This window comes from Anser anser (genome assembly GCF_964211835.1).
Source record: "Anser anser genome assembly, chromosome: 9".
NCBI classification, from domain to species: domain Eukaryota; kingdom Metazoa; phylum Chordata; class Aves; order Anseriformes; family Anatidae; genus Anser; species Anser anser.
Genome location: NC_139729.1, coordinates 24,649,844 through 24,668,863, shown reverse-complemented (window position 1 = coordinate 24,668,863; position 19,020 = coordinate 24,649,844). Strand labels below are relative to the sequence as shown.

Genomic DNA, 19,020 nt, shown 5'->3' with positions numbered 1-19,020 from the left:
AACCATCGTAGCAGGCAAAGGCAAACACTTGTCTAATTTGATAAAATATCTTTAATTGCAGCAACGGTACTTGAGGTTTGGGCTGGGTGCGTTAGCTCTGTTTGTAATCATAGTTCTAGCCGTGCTCCACAATCATCTCCAATCATGGCCAATTAGCATCCGTTAGTCTGTTGTTGCTTAATTCAGATGTTCTGGGATGCTCAGTTGCATTATTCATACCTTGTCTGTGAAATGTGTTTTAAAAATGAGCACTATTACAGGATTTCGTTGTACTGTGGGAAGGTTTTTTTCCTTTCATTTTAGTTATTCCAGTTGGTATTAAAAGAAAACTGGAACATGATTTAGGTCTTACAGTTAACTTTTAGGAAGTAGTTGTTCCTGTTATAGATGATTGTAAAGTGGGATAATAAAAAAAAAAAAGAATAAAAAAAATCAAAGCAAGTATTTTTTCAGCCTGCACTTTGGTTTTGTAAGTTATTGTTGCAAAACGTCCTTGAAGCTCAGGGAAAGAAAAAAAAAAAAAGGAAAAGAGAGACCAGCTGCGTATGTGGTTATGGAGGGTAAGCAGTAAGATTTTGAAAGGACAGTTAAATGCCAAGTTTCAGGATTTAGTCCAGACTTTATATACCAAAGAGTAGGAGGAGAGCACGTGGTGGACCAGGCCACCTCTGTACCCACAGCACGGCACTGAGCATTTCCTGATATTGCACAGGAGCAACAACAGCTCTAGAGTAACACAGCGGTTCTTACCAGCCTCTTGCTTTTTAAGAGCTTGTTCTTTAACTTGTTATTTAAACTCCGAGCCTGTTTTTTCTCCCTGCTGAGTTTTACTCTGACTTTAAAGGAGTTATTCTTGATTGTGTGCAAGTGCAAATGACTGATGTATCTGGTTTTTGTTTTTAATCTTCGGCCTATGATTTTAATAAGGAAAAATTAGTACTGGTGAAATATGTTTAACAAGAGGTTTTGTTTGATTTTGGTTTTGCATCTAGGGTTCATAAAATCAAAATTTTTAATGCTCCAGGGACAAAAGCAAGCAAACCATTGCAGAGATCTACACCACTGGGGTAGGTGGGCTGTGCACCCGGTCGTTAAATTAGACGGCTGATGTTCTCTATGTAAATGAACGTCATGGAGGATCAAGAGGAATGCATGCAGTGGTAACTTCTTTCCACAAAAGAAAAAAAGTAATAAAAAGAGGAGGTGATAACTTTTGGAAGCAGGGTACAGCAGCTGCCAGTGGAGACAATGGCAATGATGGGTGTTCTCCGGGAGCTCACTCGAGAAAAGTCTGTGCCAAACTCTCAGAAGTTTGCTCCACTAATCAGACGCTTGTTAATAACAGCTCAGATTTACGATACTTCATAACAGCACAAGAAGAAATATTCATCCTGTTATTGACTTTGTGGAGGAAGAAAACCTAATAAAGCATTAAGAGTGCTTAATCAATACACATGTAGGACTGTGCTTGACTGTCAGAATGAGCAGCTTTGTTTTCTATTCAGGCAGATAATTTATGGTTCACACTGAAAATGATGGATGTAATTTATGTTTTCAAGACAATTACTGTTCAAAGAAGACTGTTACATAGCTCTTGCACAAAACGAAGAAAAAGGCAAATGCAGTAGCTGGGGCGTGAGCATTGTGCTCGCCAGCCTGTCCAGTCTGGCTATTTACATGTAACGTTGCTGTGATATATGTGCGTATGTACTCGTGCGAGCTGTGTGGTGTCATAGAAGTGGTTGGCCTTTAAAGTTCAAATCAACTTTCTCAGGCTCCAGGATTTATTCAGACATATGGTTTTGGTTGCAGACCATCTGGGCCATAATTTAAAAAAAAAAAAAAAAAAAAAAAACAGTGTCTAAAACCTTAAGGAGCTACCTATTTGTTGGATCTTTTGTTGGTACTTTTAAAACTTGAATCAAACTGTTTAGATCTATAAATGAGAAGTTTTCAAGTGCGTGTTATAATTTGCAGATGCTCACCTATTATCTTTCCTCATGAAAGCAAATAGTAATACGCATGCACGTATATCTCTTTGTTCATGTACCAGGCACTCAGCTGTGTTAAGGTACACATATAGGTGCAATTAGGTTGCATATTATATATTTAGGATTTGATGATAAGCATTATGAGGGTTTTGTGTCGAAAAACGTTTAAGTTTGATGCTGCAAGCATTCACGGTTTGTTGTCTGAGTTAGGAATTTACACATCTGAATTGCCATTAAAATCAATAGATGCTGCCAGTGCCTGTTACAGCAGGTAACCAAGCTTCTTTCTTAAATAAAGTTGCTTGATATTTAGATTCCTGAAATCTTTCCATCTTCACCCCAGTCTTCAGGAGAAAATCACAACTGGGATGAAGCCCTATTAGTGAACTGCTGTATTCCTCCTAAATAAACATGTTCTGGTTACTTTGACCCCTAATTGAAGCACAGTGTGCTAGCCAAACACTTTTAAACTAATCAAAATAACCTCCCCTTTCCGTAGTGGTGGGCTTTGTTCGTGTGGTATTGCAATAACAATGTGAATGATTTTGCAGATTTTATTCCACTCCAGTGATTTATTACAAGCCCATTGAGCTATGGCATGCGCTGAAGTCAGCTGCTTACGGTTCAGAGCACAGGTTAGCCCCCGCGAGTGGTCACTGAAATGGCAAGTTTGCATGTGGTTGCATTAAATAAAGTTGTTGCTCATCTGCAACTGATAAATATAGCAACCATGGGGGGAGAAAAAACACTAAATAGTGGGCTGCGGCTATGAGATTCTCTTTGTTGTCTTAAAAATTAATCTTTATAGTAATACAAATTCCTTAAACTTGTTATACTGGTAAAATCCTTTACCTAAAAATACTGTTGCCTGTAGGCAATGGGTTACCTGGTGTGTCCCATAGATCTAAATTGTTGCCAAAAATAGAAGGTGATTCAGTCCATTGTTGCAGGTCAATTTTGTCCAGTGCTGCATTTATATAAATTTTGTATTTATTTCTAGGAAATCTAAAATCATCTAGACTTTCCTAATATCCTTGTGAAAGATTGTTTTTTCCATCTTGCTCTGCTGTCTGATACTTTCAGACAGGAGCATTCAACAAGAATGGAGAAGGCTACTGGGATCAGTCCTTCTCCATCCAGCATATAGCTCCTAGGCATATTTAATTGAGCAAAGGTGATCCATTTCATGAAAAACAGACGTGCTGTCCTACTCTGAAGATATCAAATATTTGAGGAGGTTTTTGGACAAATGAATACATTTTTACAATACCTTGTGCTGTAAGCAAGGGATGTAGGCAGATGCCTACCATCTACATTTTTTAATTCTAGTGAATTAAAATGCTGTGATTTTTTTTCCACACACATTACAGACATCATATACAAAGTTAATATTAAATTAATCTAGATTGGTTTTTTTTTTCATTTTTTTTCTCTAAGACTTCATATGGCAGCATTGAAAACTCACATAAAGTATGTCCCATGGATAATGTTTTTGTGTTGCAACATTGGCACTATAAATAAATGTGAAATATTGCAGTAGAAAGCATCACATTTATTTTTCTGAAGCGCCTACAGCATGTCATTACAGATGGATTGATAGTCTTGATAACATTGAACTTTTGTCAGCCCTAACCTGGCAGACTTGTTACATGTCAGAAATTTTCTGTCATTTTTCTTGCTATCCAAAAGGCAAATATATTTGCAACCTTGAATGACATTGAATATGGAAAGCAGAGAGAAATTTATCATTTGACAGAATTGTTTTTGTTGTAGTTGTTGTTTTGTTTTGTTTCTTTACAGTGGCAAATCTGTAATCAGACATTAAAATTCTGCCTACTCTGTGTTTTAGGAATATAGAATGGCTTGTAAGAGCTGTATGAACCATGTTTTAACAATGTAAATATAAAACAAATTTGTTATTATTTCACATTCAGATAACTTATTTTTGTGCTTGTTTGAGGCAACTTCTGACCTTTATTATTCAATTGTTAAAAACAAGTTGGCACAATACAAGCAGTGAAGAAGCTCTTGTACAGGAGGTTGTACATTGCAGATGCAGGTGCTTATAGAGCAAATTTTCTTAACACTAAGTTTTGAACTACTATGGTTGGTACCTAATGAGGGTTATGCCTTCAAATATGTGTGCTGTGTCATAGGGAAAAGGCTATGTCAAAAGCTTATTTTGGTGTCTTACAATACCTATAATTTAGTTTCTGAGTTCTGACGATAAGATTTAAATGACATATTTGTTTTAAAGAGAAGTATGGATGAAAAGTCAGAATTCCTGCATATAATAGAAAAAGCAGTACATTTCTGGTGCAAGAAATGGCCAAAAAAAAAAAAGGCATAGAATAAAAGCAAGTATTAAGGCAGAGATGAGGAAATCCTGGACACAGCATGAAAGAGAGAGATGGAAGAAGATGCTGAGTTTTAGTAGCACCAGTTCTTTTACTGGGGCAAAACACGTGGGTGGGTCACAGCTTTTTATGCTGAACAAGAAGATTCCTGATTGCTAATATAAATATGTTGCAATCAAAAGGAAAAATGTTCTGTACATTAGTATGCAATAGCACCATAGACTTCCGCGTGTATTATACCCTTGTGAAATCAAGTGGATAATGATTAGCTTCTCAGCTTGAAAGGTTTTCTTTCAGTGTTTTGGTTGAAAATACAGACATTGGTGTTAATAAATTAGGTAGTATATTATAGACCACAGAACTTAGTCAATATTTTATACTAGGAGGTCATGTAGTATTGCAGATGCTAAATGTGGTCTAGAAAAATAAAGTAGTTCCTCACATAATTTTTGTTTAAAAAAAATAAAGAGCAAGAGATTTTATTAGTTTTCAATTCTGCTAGTATAAATAGAAGTTGAAGCTGTGGAGCAGGGTTATTATGCGGCTCATTACTGTTTATTACCACAAGGCATATCAAGATGTGTGCTAGTTAGAGGGAGTAAATCATTTGGAACATGTCTGCTTTGTCGATCTTCTGTATGATGCTCAGTGCTACCATGCCTTCTTCCTGTGCTTTGGGGAACAGGGCTAAAATCTGTTGCTTGTCATATGTTCTCTCAGTCTCTTGCTGAGAAGCGAACAGACGAATGTTTTATTTCGGTACGGTTTGCTTTTGCATTTCGGGGTGTGTAAGTGTTTTTCCTCAGAAAAGTTTCTATCTAAATTGTGTTTCCATGAAATCAAGAGAAAAGCCTTGCTGACTTCGTGTGAGTTAAGATTTGCTCTGTTGTGTAGCTCTGATATAACTGATTTTTTTCTTTTTTTTTTTAATTTAACTTGCCAGTGCTTGTCAGTGTCACTGGGGACAAAGAAAGTTTTATTGTGTCAGTCACTGCATTGAATGTAGAGCTGCAGAGAAATTAGATGTTTTCAGTGAGTTTGTGCCTCTTCAGATATGCGTTAGTAAATGTTGACATTTCATGATGTGCTTTTCTTTAGCTTGTTAATAATCTGAAACCTCCCCCAAAATTTCTTTGAACTCTGGTTTTTAGACAGGATTGTAAATGAACTAGTAAAATTAAACTCAAGCTCATAAAAGAACTAACGAACCTTGGTAAATCTTAAGTCTTTAGCAGCTAAGGATTGAAGTTGAAAGGCTCTCGTCTCTCTTGTATATATGTGAAATTCTTTCTTTTTTGATTTTTTTTACAGCACTTTGTATTTCTCTTGGACAGAGTCTAATTAGAATTTTTTTAAAAAGCCGTAGTTCCCCAGTGATGATGCAGAGTGCCCCTAATATGAAGTAATTGCTTCAATTTGTATAGTCATGATGATGCTTATCTTCTGTTGCTTAATCTTCCTCCTCGCAGCTCTCTTGTTCTCTAATCTGAATGCAATATGTGATCCCTACCAACACTGAGGTCCTCGTGGACATGGCATCTCTCACCTGTGTCTTCGTGCCAGGTTTTGAGACCCTGGCGTGTCCCCTTAGCCCTGGCTTGCCCCTTACCAGTGCACTGTGGAGGTCTGCTCTGCCAACAAACCAGTTCAAGGCGTTTGGCACCAAACCAAGAAAAAGTGCCCACAACCCATTGCTCTTGTGCAGATTCATTGCTGTCCCTCCCTACCTCTGCAGTGGACGAATTGCGTGTCTACGAGACGACATTCACACTTCAGAGAGAGCGATGTAAGCCAGAAAGTAATGCACAAGTATGCTTTCCAGAATACATGAAATCAATACAGCAAATACCTGCTGGTTTTGCTATATTTACTATCCCACTTGACAAATTTTCTGCTTTGGAAATACTTTCATACCATCTGTTGTCTGCGATGTAGCTCAACAGAGCATTACTGGCCCGAAGATTTCTATCACATTTCTTCAGAAATTCTTGTGCAGGATATATGAGTACACAGGTTAAAAAGAAAATGTCTTCAGTATTGATTTTTCTCTGCCATTGACTAGTCATTTACTTGATTATTTATGTAGTTCTTTAATGTTCTTCATTTATAATGTGTAAAGATCTTTTTTTCCCATTCAAACTCATGCAAGCAAGCACCTGTTTGAGAAGGTGAATAGGCAAGGAGTTTAGATATTAAGTGCACACATCCTGAAGAAAGAAGGACCTTAACGATTTTCCAGTGCTACCGTTTTCTAGAGGTTTTTCATCTCTGCCATGAACGCTGGCAGCAACCTAGCACACAAGTGAAGCGGTGGAAATGGCAGTATAAAGATTGTCATTGCTCTTCTTGTGAAGTATTGGAACCATAGGCTGGGTTGGGTTGGAAGGGACCTCAAAGCCCACCCAGTTCCAACATCCTTGGGCACTGACAGGGATGGGGCACCCTCAGCTTCTTGGGGCAGCCTGGGCCAGGGCCTCACCGCCCTCTGAGTGAAGAATTTCTTTTTTATATCCAATGTAAATCTCCCGTCTTTTAGTTTAAAGCCATTACCCCTTGTCCTATCCCTACGTGCCCTGACGGAATCCCTCCCCAACTTTCCTGCAGCCCCTTCAGGCATGGGCAGGCCGCTGCGAGTTCTCCCCAGGGCCTTCCGTTCTCCAAGCCAAACACCCACAGCTCCCTCAGCCTGAAGCTGGGTGGACTTTGCAGCTTACCTTGCACATAAGTGGAGGAGGAAAACTCCCTCCATTGCATCTATCGGCTGCGTGGTGGGACACAGCGACGTAGCTGGGAGTCATTTCCGCAGTGGTGGCCTAAAGGGGCCTTAGTTGTATTTCTCAGTAACTTTTTAATTCTGTAACATTAGGATCATACACAGATGTTCTTAAATAAACATGTAATCTAGTCAGTGCCCACTTTTTCCTGACCGCCTAATACTTTCCACCCACAGATGTAAATGAGTGCACCACAGAGAACGGTGGCTGCCATGACCAGTGCTGTAATACCATCGGCAGCTACCACTGCAAATGTCCAGCTGGCCAGAGACTGCAGGAAGATGGAAAATCGTGCGGAGGTAATGTTTTGTTCTGTGTCTTACTGCTATTAAGGAATCAGAGAAGACATTGTAAAGGAAAAGGAAGTGTTAGCTTTTAGCTGGAGCCAGCTGAAGAGTGTATATTCAGAGTTGTCAAGAAAGCCGATCTTCTCATGTCTGGATTATGCGGATGTAACTCTAAGAACACTTCAAAGGGTTGTTGTTTTTTTTCCTTTTGAAAAATTGTTATCATTTAACCTGGATTGGTTGTGCCATGTTCTGATTATAGCATTTCCATCATCAGTTTAAAAACCTGAAGAAAGTGTATATGTTTGATAACATTTCGTGTCTCTAAAACAAAATGGTTCTTATCAGAAAATACACATACATTTTTGCATTTCAATCACAATTCCACAGCTAGAGATTAACGGAATAAAAAAGGATTTGAAATCACATGCTACATAAACCCATTTGCCTTCTTCCTAAGGGAAATATAAGTCCAGTTAGTGCATTATGGGGTAAAATTTGTTCTTATGCAAAAGATGTTATGCAAAAGCTTGACTTTGTGTAAAATTAAAACATCACATAAATTTATGTTAGAACATTTGGGAAATCTAACCGTAGTTCATTAAAGTTGCATTGGTAAACCCAGAGTGGATGTAAGCAAACCCATAGGATCTGTTGATCTACAGTCGCTCCATTTTTAGATGTAAATGTAACTGAGATTAGGAGTAAAGTAGCCAAGATGTCAGAGGCCAGAGCAGATCCTTCTCCTTCACGAACTCTCCGCTAATGCAGGTGATGAATGTTTGCTGCTGTATGATCTTCTGGGCACTGGCTGTGTGCCGGGATTGCATCCTCAATTGTATTTCATTGCTACAGGAAGTGTAGAGTAGAAATTTTTTGATTCTCTCAAGATGAAAGGTGTTGGGTATGTTTCCACAAACTGTGTTATCATGTTTTCACAGGAAGCCATCTCCTCTGGCTTTTCCTTTTGCACAGTGTCACACAAATTCCTTTGTTCCAGGATTTCATTTATCATTGTCCTTCAATGTCTCTCTCAAGATTTATTACAAAGCAATGTATTTCTTAGCTGTGATCGTATTCTTTACCTAACTTTGTAATTTATTTGGCTGCACTCCTTTTTCTCCACTAGAAGGTTGTAGAATTATTTTTCAAGGTAAGCTATCATTTGATATTGAGCTTGACAATGTAAATAAGCTTGTAGATACTTATTTTATTTTGATTGAAGTTTTTCATTATGGTCCTCAGTGCTTTCATTTTGGCCTTTTGAGAGCTGGAGCATGAAATACTAGGCATAATTCACAGATTCCTGCTACTTCACCTCAGTCTTCTCTTACCTCTTTTGGTGGCTAATTGGTGATATGCCAGTGAGCCAGTGCATAGGTCTGTTTGTGAAAGCTTGCTGTTTTCACATCTGCTTAAAAGTTTAAAAAAATATACATTTTTGAAAGCAGGGGTCGTACGTATTATAATCCTAAATTGTTTAGCATGCGGGGGTACTGTTTCTGTTAAAATTGTTTTGTGTCAGTCAAATTAGTGATCCTTCTATACAATTCTGCTACTCTTAAAATAGGGTTCAAAATCTGTTATTTTGACATTCTTTGAAAAATCAAATAGAGCTTAAGATATTTGATTCTTGTACTATGCAGGAATTAGAGAAGAACATATTGTTAGCCATTATGAAGCCACTGTTTGAAATCTTCGGACAAAAATGGAAATGTGCAACAAACTGAAACTGCTCAAGTCATAGATCAAGGTGAATGCAGTGCTAACACTAATAACACCTTAACTTTTGTGGTGCCGATAGTGACAAGCAAGTGGCTACAGACTTGCAAGGAAGCACCGTCAGCCAACTTGCAGCCATCAGAGTTTGCAATATAAGTGACTCAGTGGTTGACTTTGACAGGAGGGAAATGTGTGCTCCCAAAGAAAGCTGCGTGTGCTGCTCGAAGGTGCTGATCTTTCAGGACGTTGCACTGACTTGGTGCTTTATTGATGCGATGGTTCTGCGTTGCTCACAGGGCTCGTCTTGAAGATGAGGGCAAAACAGTTTCTCATCACTCAGGTTAGCCAGCATTTTTGGAGGAATAAGGCTTATAGTCGTTCTGGGTAGTTACATTCTTTCTTTCTTTATAGCTTCATTGTGCTTTATGTTAGCTCGTAGTCTAAACTCTAGCATTAAATAGCCGTGCACTATTGTTCTGCTCCCATTATCTGTCTCACGGTTGGTTTTATTTCACTGGTGACTGAAATGATCAATTGCTGTACAGTGTGTTTTTTTGTTAGCCAAGGTACAAATACGGCATATTGTTATAAAAGCACCGTGGAAGTAGTGCAGATTTTATTCAGTAGGTCATTATTAGTGTGAAGATTGATCTTGTTTTTCAGAAACAAAATAGAGCGTCCTTTTGACAAAAGGCAAATATGTTGCCAGGAAATAACTTTTTTAAAAAATACTGTTGTTAGTCATTTGTAGCTCTTTAATGTTGAGGAGGTGAAAGTGAAAATTCGTGATTCCAACAACATAATGAAGTGTACTGCTGATTAGTCAATAATAGCTTTTATGGGGAGCCATTTTAGGAGACCCAAGAGCATAAACTGACAATGGAGAGCGAGTAGGAGTTGAGCATCTCTACCTTCTGTGTCATCAAAGGCACCTGCAAGACATAAGGCTACATGAATACGAACAAGACAACTGCATAAAATAGGCCAGATCATCTTAGAAAGGATCTTTTCTAACTGGTTGTGGTCTTTTATGGCAGGATATATCATTCAGGGTTATGTGGTATGTAACATCTTATTTCAGGGACGGTTACTTGCATCGAGAGGCAAGCTGTAGGAAGATGAAGGCACGTGCATCTATAGATGACGCCAGCCAGAGTGGTGAACTGATTAGCCTTTCAAGTCTAATTATCTGTGTGTTGTACTGCAGCTGAAATCTCCTGTGTTCACAGACAGAACTTCAGTTCTCTTATCTGACAGAGAAATATATTTTGGCAGATAGTCACACAGGCATTACAGATTTTGACATAAAGCTCATGCTTACCTCTCACTCTTCACGTGTCCTGTTAAAATTAATGATGAAAAAGGATTTGGATTTAAATCGCTGCACAAATAGCACAATAAATTAATATTTGACATTTATTAGTGTACGGCTGTCAGCCTCATTCTGTGCCCTGTGCATCCATACTGGTGTTCAGCATTTCTAGGGGCATCCTGGTTGATGTCAGTGGGGGAGTTTGCTCAGAAAGCTTTAACTTGGTCTGAGTAAGGGAGGAGAAATGTGTGTGTGTGTGTGTGTGTGTATGCAAATCAACTTCACCTGTGTGCAATAGCTCCTCAATTGTTAGGCAGAGGTTACCCTGACTTCTAATGCGATATTCTGTGATACGTATAGGTTTTCTCATTCTATAACTTATACTAATATGAAACAATTCTACTCAAACATAACAAAAAGCAAAATGCTATTTTCCAAACGTAAATACCATTTTAAAACTCAGCTTTCAGCACAAGTCCAGATCTGTAAAGCATGCTGAGGCTAGAGCTACAAAAGCATGTTTTCACACATGAATAAGCTACAGAAGTCAAATGAAAAAGGTTGTGACCTTATGTTAACCTGCTTTGGTAAAATGTCATTTCTTATTTATATTATTGTGTTCTCATCTGTCAAGGCAACTGAACGAAGCTGGAGACAAATGAAGTCATATGGTTAGCTGTTGATGGAACGAAGCTTTTATTTTACTGATTAGAGCAAAATCGCAATCAGTGCAGCCCAGTCCCTGGGCGTCCCTGGGGGCTCCGTCCAGCCTTAGAGCCTGGGCAGATCCCTGACCTTTGCTGGAGAGGCTCATGGAGCAGCTGCCTTCAGAGATGGTGTGTGACTTTGCAAGGCCACTGCTGTTTACCCAAGTAATAAAATAGTCATTGGTGTCAGTGATTTATCCTGATTTCTTGTCTGATGGGAACTCTCTAAGCACTGCTTCCACAGAAGAGTTAATAGCTTGACTAAAAGGAATACTGAAGGATTTGTCAAAGAAAGTGTTTATTAAGATGACCTCAGCATTTATTTAGTCTGTAAGGCTTGAGGTTTCGGTCATAACTTATTCTTGTCAAACGCTGTGTTTTTGCCAAAGAGAATAAACACAGTAATTCTGCATTTGGACTGGTTTCCTTGCCCATCAAATCAATGCACCAAGCTTCTGCTGCATCCTGTGAAAAAAATGAAGGACATAACACCATGCACCTCTAGGGAGATGCCAGGAAGCAAGCTTTCTTTCTTTTTCTTTCTTTCTTTCTTTCTTTCTTTCTTTCTTTCTTTCTTTCTTTCTTTCTTTCTTTCTTTCTTTCGTCAATTGGACTGATTCAGAATACTTTTTTAGTATTAAAATTTAGAAATTTCATTGATTCATAAGACTATGACATGCCATGGCACAGATTTAAATATTTTCAGGAATGATTCAGTCAAAGGAGAATACGGAAAATAAATGTTATTTTACAAGAAGAAATGTAGACCAGTCCTGACTACACGTGCAGCAAGTACCACTCAGCTTGAACTTCTTACAGTAATCTAGTGAAGGCACTCCGCATTGAGGTAAAGCCACCCGACAATCTTTATCTTTCTCTATTATAAAACTTTGTTCTGAGATATGGAAATAAGGCTAAATTGTAGTAATTGTATCACAGTTACCTAATTATCTGTAACTGAAATACCATGCCCATGTTACGTCCACCTCAGAGAAGAATTAGGGACACAGACAGCTCCGTCTTGTAACCTTAACAGACCCTGGGTTAACAATCTCAATAATGAAGAAATTTTAATTTATTATATTTTTACAGTAATTTGAAAAGAGATAAAAAGAATAGGCAAAGGAAAAGGAGTTGAGAAAGAGTACAAAACCAAATTTCTGTTATTTCCAGCCCCGTGTTGAAGTGCTTACTGGTACCTTGGGACTCCGACATGGGTTCTTAGGGCCGAGTCAGAAAACTCAAAGCATATAAGTTTCAAAGTGTGAACCGGCTTTGAGACACTCTGTCAGAAGCCAAGGAATAAATATTCCCTTCTCCATCGGTTTGTGCACCCAGAATGCTGGTAACTGTCTGATCATCTGAAGTAAATTCAAGAAGTAGCGATAGCTATTTTTACATTTGAATATTGTTTATTTATGTTTGCTCCTAAATGTCAAATCAGTATCTTTAGTCACAAATATAAAGCATAATTATGGCTTTTGATTTCAGACCCCAGCTGATAAAAATCGAGGTTTCCCTTATTTCTCTTACGAAGGGAAAGATATTAATTAAGATTAAGGATTAACTGTGCTTTTTAAACACTGTGTAGCATTATGCAGTCAGACTTTTGTGTTTTTCAGGATATTTTAATTTAGATAGAACTTTGTATAGGACTGCAAAGAAGATCTGGACAGAAACTACCATAAGACATTCATATTTGCAAACTTTATTGGGAGTTTAATTTTTACTCTTGCTTTTTTTTTTTTTTTTTTTTAAGTATTTGTCTTCTCTGGTTCTTCAGGATGAATGAATGCTGGAGGTCATTTGTCTGTCCTTTCTTACGCAGCCCTGTGCTGCATTAAGAGCCAGCTGGGATCAATAGATGCTGGTAGCTGTTGCACTCTCCTAGGCAAATAGCATCATCTTTCTGCATTTGTCTCTTTGTGACAGTGCTACAGCAAAAAATGTACTCCAAATAAGTAGTAAAAATTACTACAGATTCATAGCAAAAGTAGCATTAATTGTAGGTTATTGGACTTTTAAAATGAATTACCTGAATCCTGATTAATGGCAAGCCCACGGCAGGCAGGAACCTGAGCTGAATTTTGGATTGCTAATTGAGGCTCACAGCGGCTGCCGGCACACAATGAACACTGCATGTTGGTTTGGTCGCTCCCCTCTCATTTTGTGCGCCCTTCCAAACCTAATCCACTCAATTACACACCAGGGACACGCAAGCACTTTCCATCTTATTAAAATGTATCATATACTAAACTCAGCAAAATCGCAGTCCTTTCAGCTCTGCCCTGGTTCTCTTCAACCAGGAAAGAATGGGGGATAAACACACTGCTCGGGCAGGTGGGGCAGGTAACAGCAGACATTTCCGACCTGGTTTTGGAGCAGTAATGTGGCCGTGTTAGCCCAGAAGAGCATCTGATGCTCTGATAACTGTAATGATTTATTTTTGCATTTTAATTGCACCAGTTCAGATTTTTCCCGATTCATGCTTGGCTATTGCAGAAGTCTCCCTTCTCTTCTCTTATTCACGGAACAGAGAGGCCTGTGAGGGAAATCACATAACTTCTCACGTACGGCATCCCTCAGGGTAGAGGAACTAACAGTTATGACAGCTTCCTCCAAAATGAATACAGCCACCGAAGAGTGAGCTCATTTCTCCTGAATACAGGAGCTTATCCATTGGCACCGAGGACGAGCACAGTCACGTTTCAGCCACTTTTGAAGCAGAAGTTGGGCTTCAGTCACTTTTAAGCGAACCAGTTGGGCACAAAGCGAGTCGAGAGCAAGGATGCTAACCAGAGGCTCCAAACAACAGCAGGAGTGAAGGAACAGTGTTCCTGCACGTGCAGCTTTGAGGTCTGGGGCAGATGGGAACCCTTTCTATTTCAAGAAAACAGCGGTGACTATTTCGTGATCTCACTCTCTTTTTTCCTTGGAGGTTTTCCTGTTTTCCTGATTTTCCTCATTGAACGTTTAATTTAATTGTAGAATTTTAATAAGCCTTTTGCATAACTAGAGTTTAATTTTCAAATTATGTAAGGATTTCACCGAGCTCGGTGTAGTTGCACGTACCTACACCTACACATACACATGCGCGTGTCGCATATCGATACGCAGTATGTTTCCTGCAGCACATCTGCTGCTGCTTTCCAAGGCGGCACAATTTTCAAAAAGCGTGGGATTATTCATAAACCGCGGCAAGCTGGCACCCCGTTCTGCATGGCAGTTATCAGATGAATTATTGATCACTGATCTGACACGGGCTGAAAGGGAAAAATTGTTTCCAGAAGTCCCAGGCCTCCCAGGTAACGACGAAGGCAGAGTCCCAGCTCGACAGCCTCTGCTGCCTAGGTCCATCTGGCACTTGAAAGCCCCCCGGCACGGTTGCTCGAAGCTGATTTGGGGCTGTGGCCCCAGGGCTTCCAGCTCCCAGCCTTCCTCCGGCTCCAAGAAGCCTCACATGGGCTCTACCAGCTGGAAGGAAATACCCAGGGGAACCGCAACTTGCTCTTATCTTTGGGAGGGAGCGGGTGCGTGAAGAGCGGGGTGAACGACAGCCGTCCCCTTCGTGCTTCCCCTGCCTGCGGCGCCGATTTTTGCAGTTGTGAATTTGTGCAGGGAGCTGGGGGTGATCAAACACACCGGTGTGAAAACTTCTTTGTGCGAACTGACTGATGCATAAAGCTTTATAGACCAGCTTTCGGCGACGGAAATATTTAAGGCTTGGAAATGCTGTGGTGTTTACCACGCCAGTCAGGAATTTAATGTGGTTTAATTAATACAGGTAAAGAGCTTTGAATATTTAGATGAGAAGCAGTATATATCTATATGAAAGGACTATTACTGTCCAGACAAGATATAATACTTTGAAATAATATGACAAAAATGATAGACTGCAGTACAAATATGTTTTGAGACATTTCTAGGGCTCTGATTAGTTTATATTAGCTAGTTTCTAACATTTATGACTACCTCTGAAAGGCAGGTTATGGAGAACGTTAACATTCCACTGGGCTGATTGACAATAATTAGTTTATTTTAAAGGAAAGGAAAGAAGCACGGTATTGTTGCAGCTGACTAATGTGAATTAAAAGCTAGGTAATCTTTTCTGCAATTACAGAGATACAATGATTGCCGTTGTCAGAGAAGAAAATACACTCATAATTTCAAGAATCATTGTGTAGGAAGAGCTTTGCAAGCCTGAAATTGAAGCTCTGGTCATGGTCTCCAAAATTACAGTTAGTAATTTTATGCTGAACCAAGGCTTTTGAATACTTAAATTATAGCTTGTTTGTAGCAAGGTATTTACCAGCAAATATAAGCATCTTATAAACAGCACATGAGTCATCTTGGTGTTCATTCTGAGCACATCGAAAATGTAAATTGCTACGGAATTACTCTTGTGTAGAGAGGCAAGGCTTAGAAACCTTCAATTCATTCTTTAAATGGAAATTATAAAAGGAAAAATGTGCGGATTTGCCTTTCAGGGGAGAGCATTGTGCAGGGTAACTATTGCTTTTTCTATAGCTTTGCCTATAGGCTATGTAAACAATGACGGAGGGCAGGTCGGAGGTAGGAAGAGGTACAGCTCCCGAGTGCTGTTTATCTTCCTCTTTAGAAGCATTTAATGCCGTCTTTAATGGGGACAACTAATAGAAATCCCGTTTTTTATTGAAATGCCCATGGATTTTATGAGCCGACTGATATATTCTGAAAAAAAAAACTTTAAAGCAATTTGTGATAAAACCGGAAACAAACAGAAATCCGTCAGCCTCTCTGTTCAAAGCACTGGCCCGAAGGAAGCGATCTAGACGTGATTGCCAGCAAGGCAGCAACTGCTGGGGAGGCTACAGTTCCTTATTAAAAGATGAGTAGTTTGATCACCATCATATTGGATTACTCAAACTTCAATTACACGAGTACCTGAGGGTTTTAACTGGGTTTAACTGATTTATTAGAAGACCAACTTGAAATATACCTGCTGTTAGCGCACACCGGATCTTTGGAAGACCCACCTGAATACCTTGCTGACAGACACCATCCCAAAAGTTATTCAATGCCAGTGAAGGAGATCAAAAACAGCTAATAAAAAATGGAGCAATCCAGTGATTAATATAATGTTATTTTAATCTCAGGAAAAAAAAAAATTAAATCTTTTGTGCCGGATGACATCATTCATTGGGATCCAGCTACGGAAGCCTGGCATGGGCAAGTTTGGGATGTATTAATGCCTTTTCTCATTGGTGAATCTCTGCAGAGTCACAATCAATATATTTTATGTGGAAGCAGAGCAAAAAAAAATCTATGTACCATACTGTCTTTTGCTTGCTGACAATTTATGTTGCAGAAGATCGGTCTGGAGTTACGATAGCTCCAGTGGGGAATCGACGCTTGTGGAGCATCTTGAGGAGGCATCATACGAACTAATGACTATGGAGCAATTTCAGTGAGCTGAATTTTCAGTAATGGAGTGGAAGATACTGTGGTCTCATCTAGGCAGTGAGTTATGGTCACCTTGGTGGTCTGTTATTTCCCTCCCCATTTTCCCCATTCCACACTCCAAAGTAGCTCAGATTTATAACGCAAGACCAGTCCTGTCTTCCGAGAGCAGTGGCAGCATTACAAGTGTTTCACGTGTTTAAAAAAAAAACAACAGAGCTACCAGCAATTGCTCCACCCAAACCAGTTATTACCAGGATTGTCTGATGTTCCAGTCAGTTAGCAAGAGGCTGTCCATGTGATGACATAAAGCTTTTCAGCAGCCCAAGTAGGACATTTGTCAAAATAGCATTCATGTTTCAGGCAAGCAGAGTGTATGTACTGCAAGCAGGAAACATCAAATTATGATGCTATTTGCATGATTATCTTTTTTTTTCCTTTTTTTTTTTTTTTTTTTGCATATTTTACCTCCTGTGTGTGTAGAAGAGACATTCCTCTGTGCCCTACTGTAGTAAAGACACTCACTGAGCTCGGCAAGTGGGCATTAATATTGCTGCTAACAACAACAAAAAATATTCTCATCGTATCAGTCATTTCTCTCTCTCTTTATTCCATAACTGTTTTTTCAAACCGTCATATCCTGCTGAGAGAAGATGCTGATGGCCCAACATATAAACCTCCATACCACATCTCAGATTTGAATCTGCACAAGGAGTTGGGCTGTATCACGCTGTCGCTTATTAAGTGCATCTCCTCGCAGATATCCTTTCCTCCTTTGCCACCCTCCTGCCTCCCAGCATGGCCTAACTGAATTGTGCTGAGGAATTGTCTTTAAAAATTGATAGAGTCCCGTAACAAATTTTCCTTCTGCTCTTATGCCCCACATCAGAAAATCCTGCAGTACGTTGCGGTGTACCTGCTGATGCTAGTGATCTCAAAGCCTCTTTCCTAAGCAGAAATTACATAAATGTTTAATTATTGCCTTTCAGCCCGCACTGATGCGCTGCACAGGCAAAATGTCCTCTTCCAAATTCCCTGCTTACAGCCGGTGCATGCACTGCTTTTCCACACGAAACACTGAGTAAAATTAACGAGGCTGTTTTCTTCAGCATATAAATATTGTTTAAGATCGTATGTTATGAGTTTGTCCGGATTGTTGTTTTTCAGATTGAACTCCTTTGTTTCTTCTTGTGGTCATTCACTTTTCCTGGCAGCAGTTTTTCACTGCGAGCCCGTGCCCTTCCATGTGGGTTTCATATTGATGTGGATTGGAGTCGTCAAGTGCGTACAGTTGCCAAAATATCTATTAGCGTAACCCAGTGTGGAGGCTGGTAACCCTATCAGTCTTCCTTCTTGGCTGTACTTCTTCGTTATGTTTGTGCTGCTCTGAAATGCAGAACTGGATCGTTCCTTTTTCGTTTAAAAAAAATGAGAGTGAAGAAAAATGTACAGATCTGTACCGTGAAACGATGATGAAAATTATTTCTTCGCTGCTATGTGCAAGCATCACAGTGTTGTCTGAGGTCTGTCTATTGAAATTACCCCATTCTTTAATTCTATACCCTGACTTACTTTCAAATTATCTGGCCCCAATAATTGCTTAAAATTCACATATATATGTCTCTGTGTGTATATTTAATGAAGAATGCCTTGAAACTCTAATTAGGGCTGCTTGACTCCAAAGCAGTTTACATATCACAGGCTTACACAGCTATCAAACAGATGCTTCTCCTTTTTTTTCATTCAACTGACATTTTCATTTTCTCTGCATATTTTGAGGACTGAGCAGTGATGTGTTTTGACTCCTGAGGCTACAGACGATATCAAAATGAGGATTAGAAATGAAGCTTTACCTGTCAATTAAATTGTTAAGCTTGTCCTCCACAGCATCTACACTTTCAAATGGCCTGTTTATTGAATTTGAAATAGTTTTCATTCTTGACCTTGTTTAAACTGAATGGACAGTTCTAATTATAATCTTCAAAGTTTTCGGCTGCAACATATGGTTCGCATATAGAGTTGTGGATGAAGGGCTCTTGCCTGTTTATTGAGCTAAACCACTGTTAAATATCTTGGGAAAGATCGGCATGTCAGGCGTTGAAACCAAGCAGAAAGCAGCCGTACAGGTATTGGCCGTTTTCGTCTTTTCACATCACTTTTCCCAGGAGGTCTGCCCTCGAGGGACACCTGAGAAATGGTCTGTGGTGGCGGGACCCAGGCACTGGTGAGGAACAAGTCACCACTTTCAGAGGTTGCATTGTGCCAGTCTTTAAGCAAGTGATACAAAACCATATCAAAACAAACAATAAAAACAAATGAACAAAAAACAAGCAAACAAAGAAAAAAAACATCCCACCTGTCCCCAGAATGAATTCAGATTACCAGGATCTTTCACGAATCAAATGCCATTCTTTCAAATCAACTCTGTCTC

General features: G+C 39.3%; 1 protein-coding gene across 9 annotated transcripts in view; it reads left to right on the top strand.

The window, feature by feature from the left end:
• Positions 1-19,020, top strand: part of LOC310904186 (uncharacterized protein) — a 227,403-nt gene that overhangs the window by 129,397 nt on the left and 78,986 nt on the right. For 8 of the 9 annotated variants that reach the window (XR_014588108.1, XR_014588109.1, XM_083848541.1 and 5 more), the window contains one exon: positions 7,299-7,421. The exons of the other annotated variant lie outside the window; for it this stretch is intronic. Coding sequence is in view for 6 of the 8 variants with exons in the window: in XM_083848541.1 (XP_083704667.1) it covers positions 7,299-7,421 (123 nt within the window). In the remaining 2 variants the exon portion in view is untranslated. The remainder of the gene's footprint in view (positions 1-7,298; positions 7,422-19,020) is intronic. 9 annotated transcript variants of the gene reach the window in all.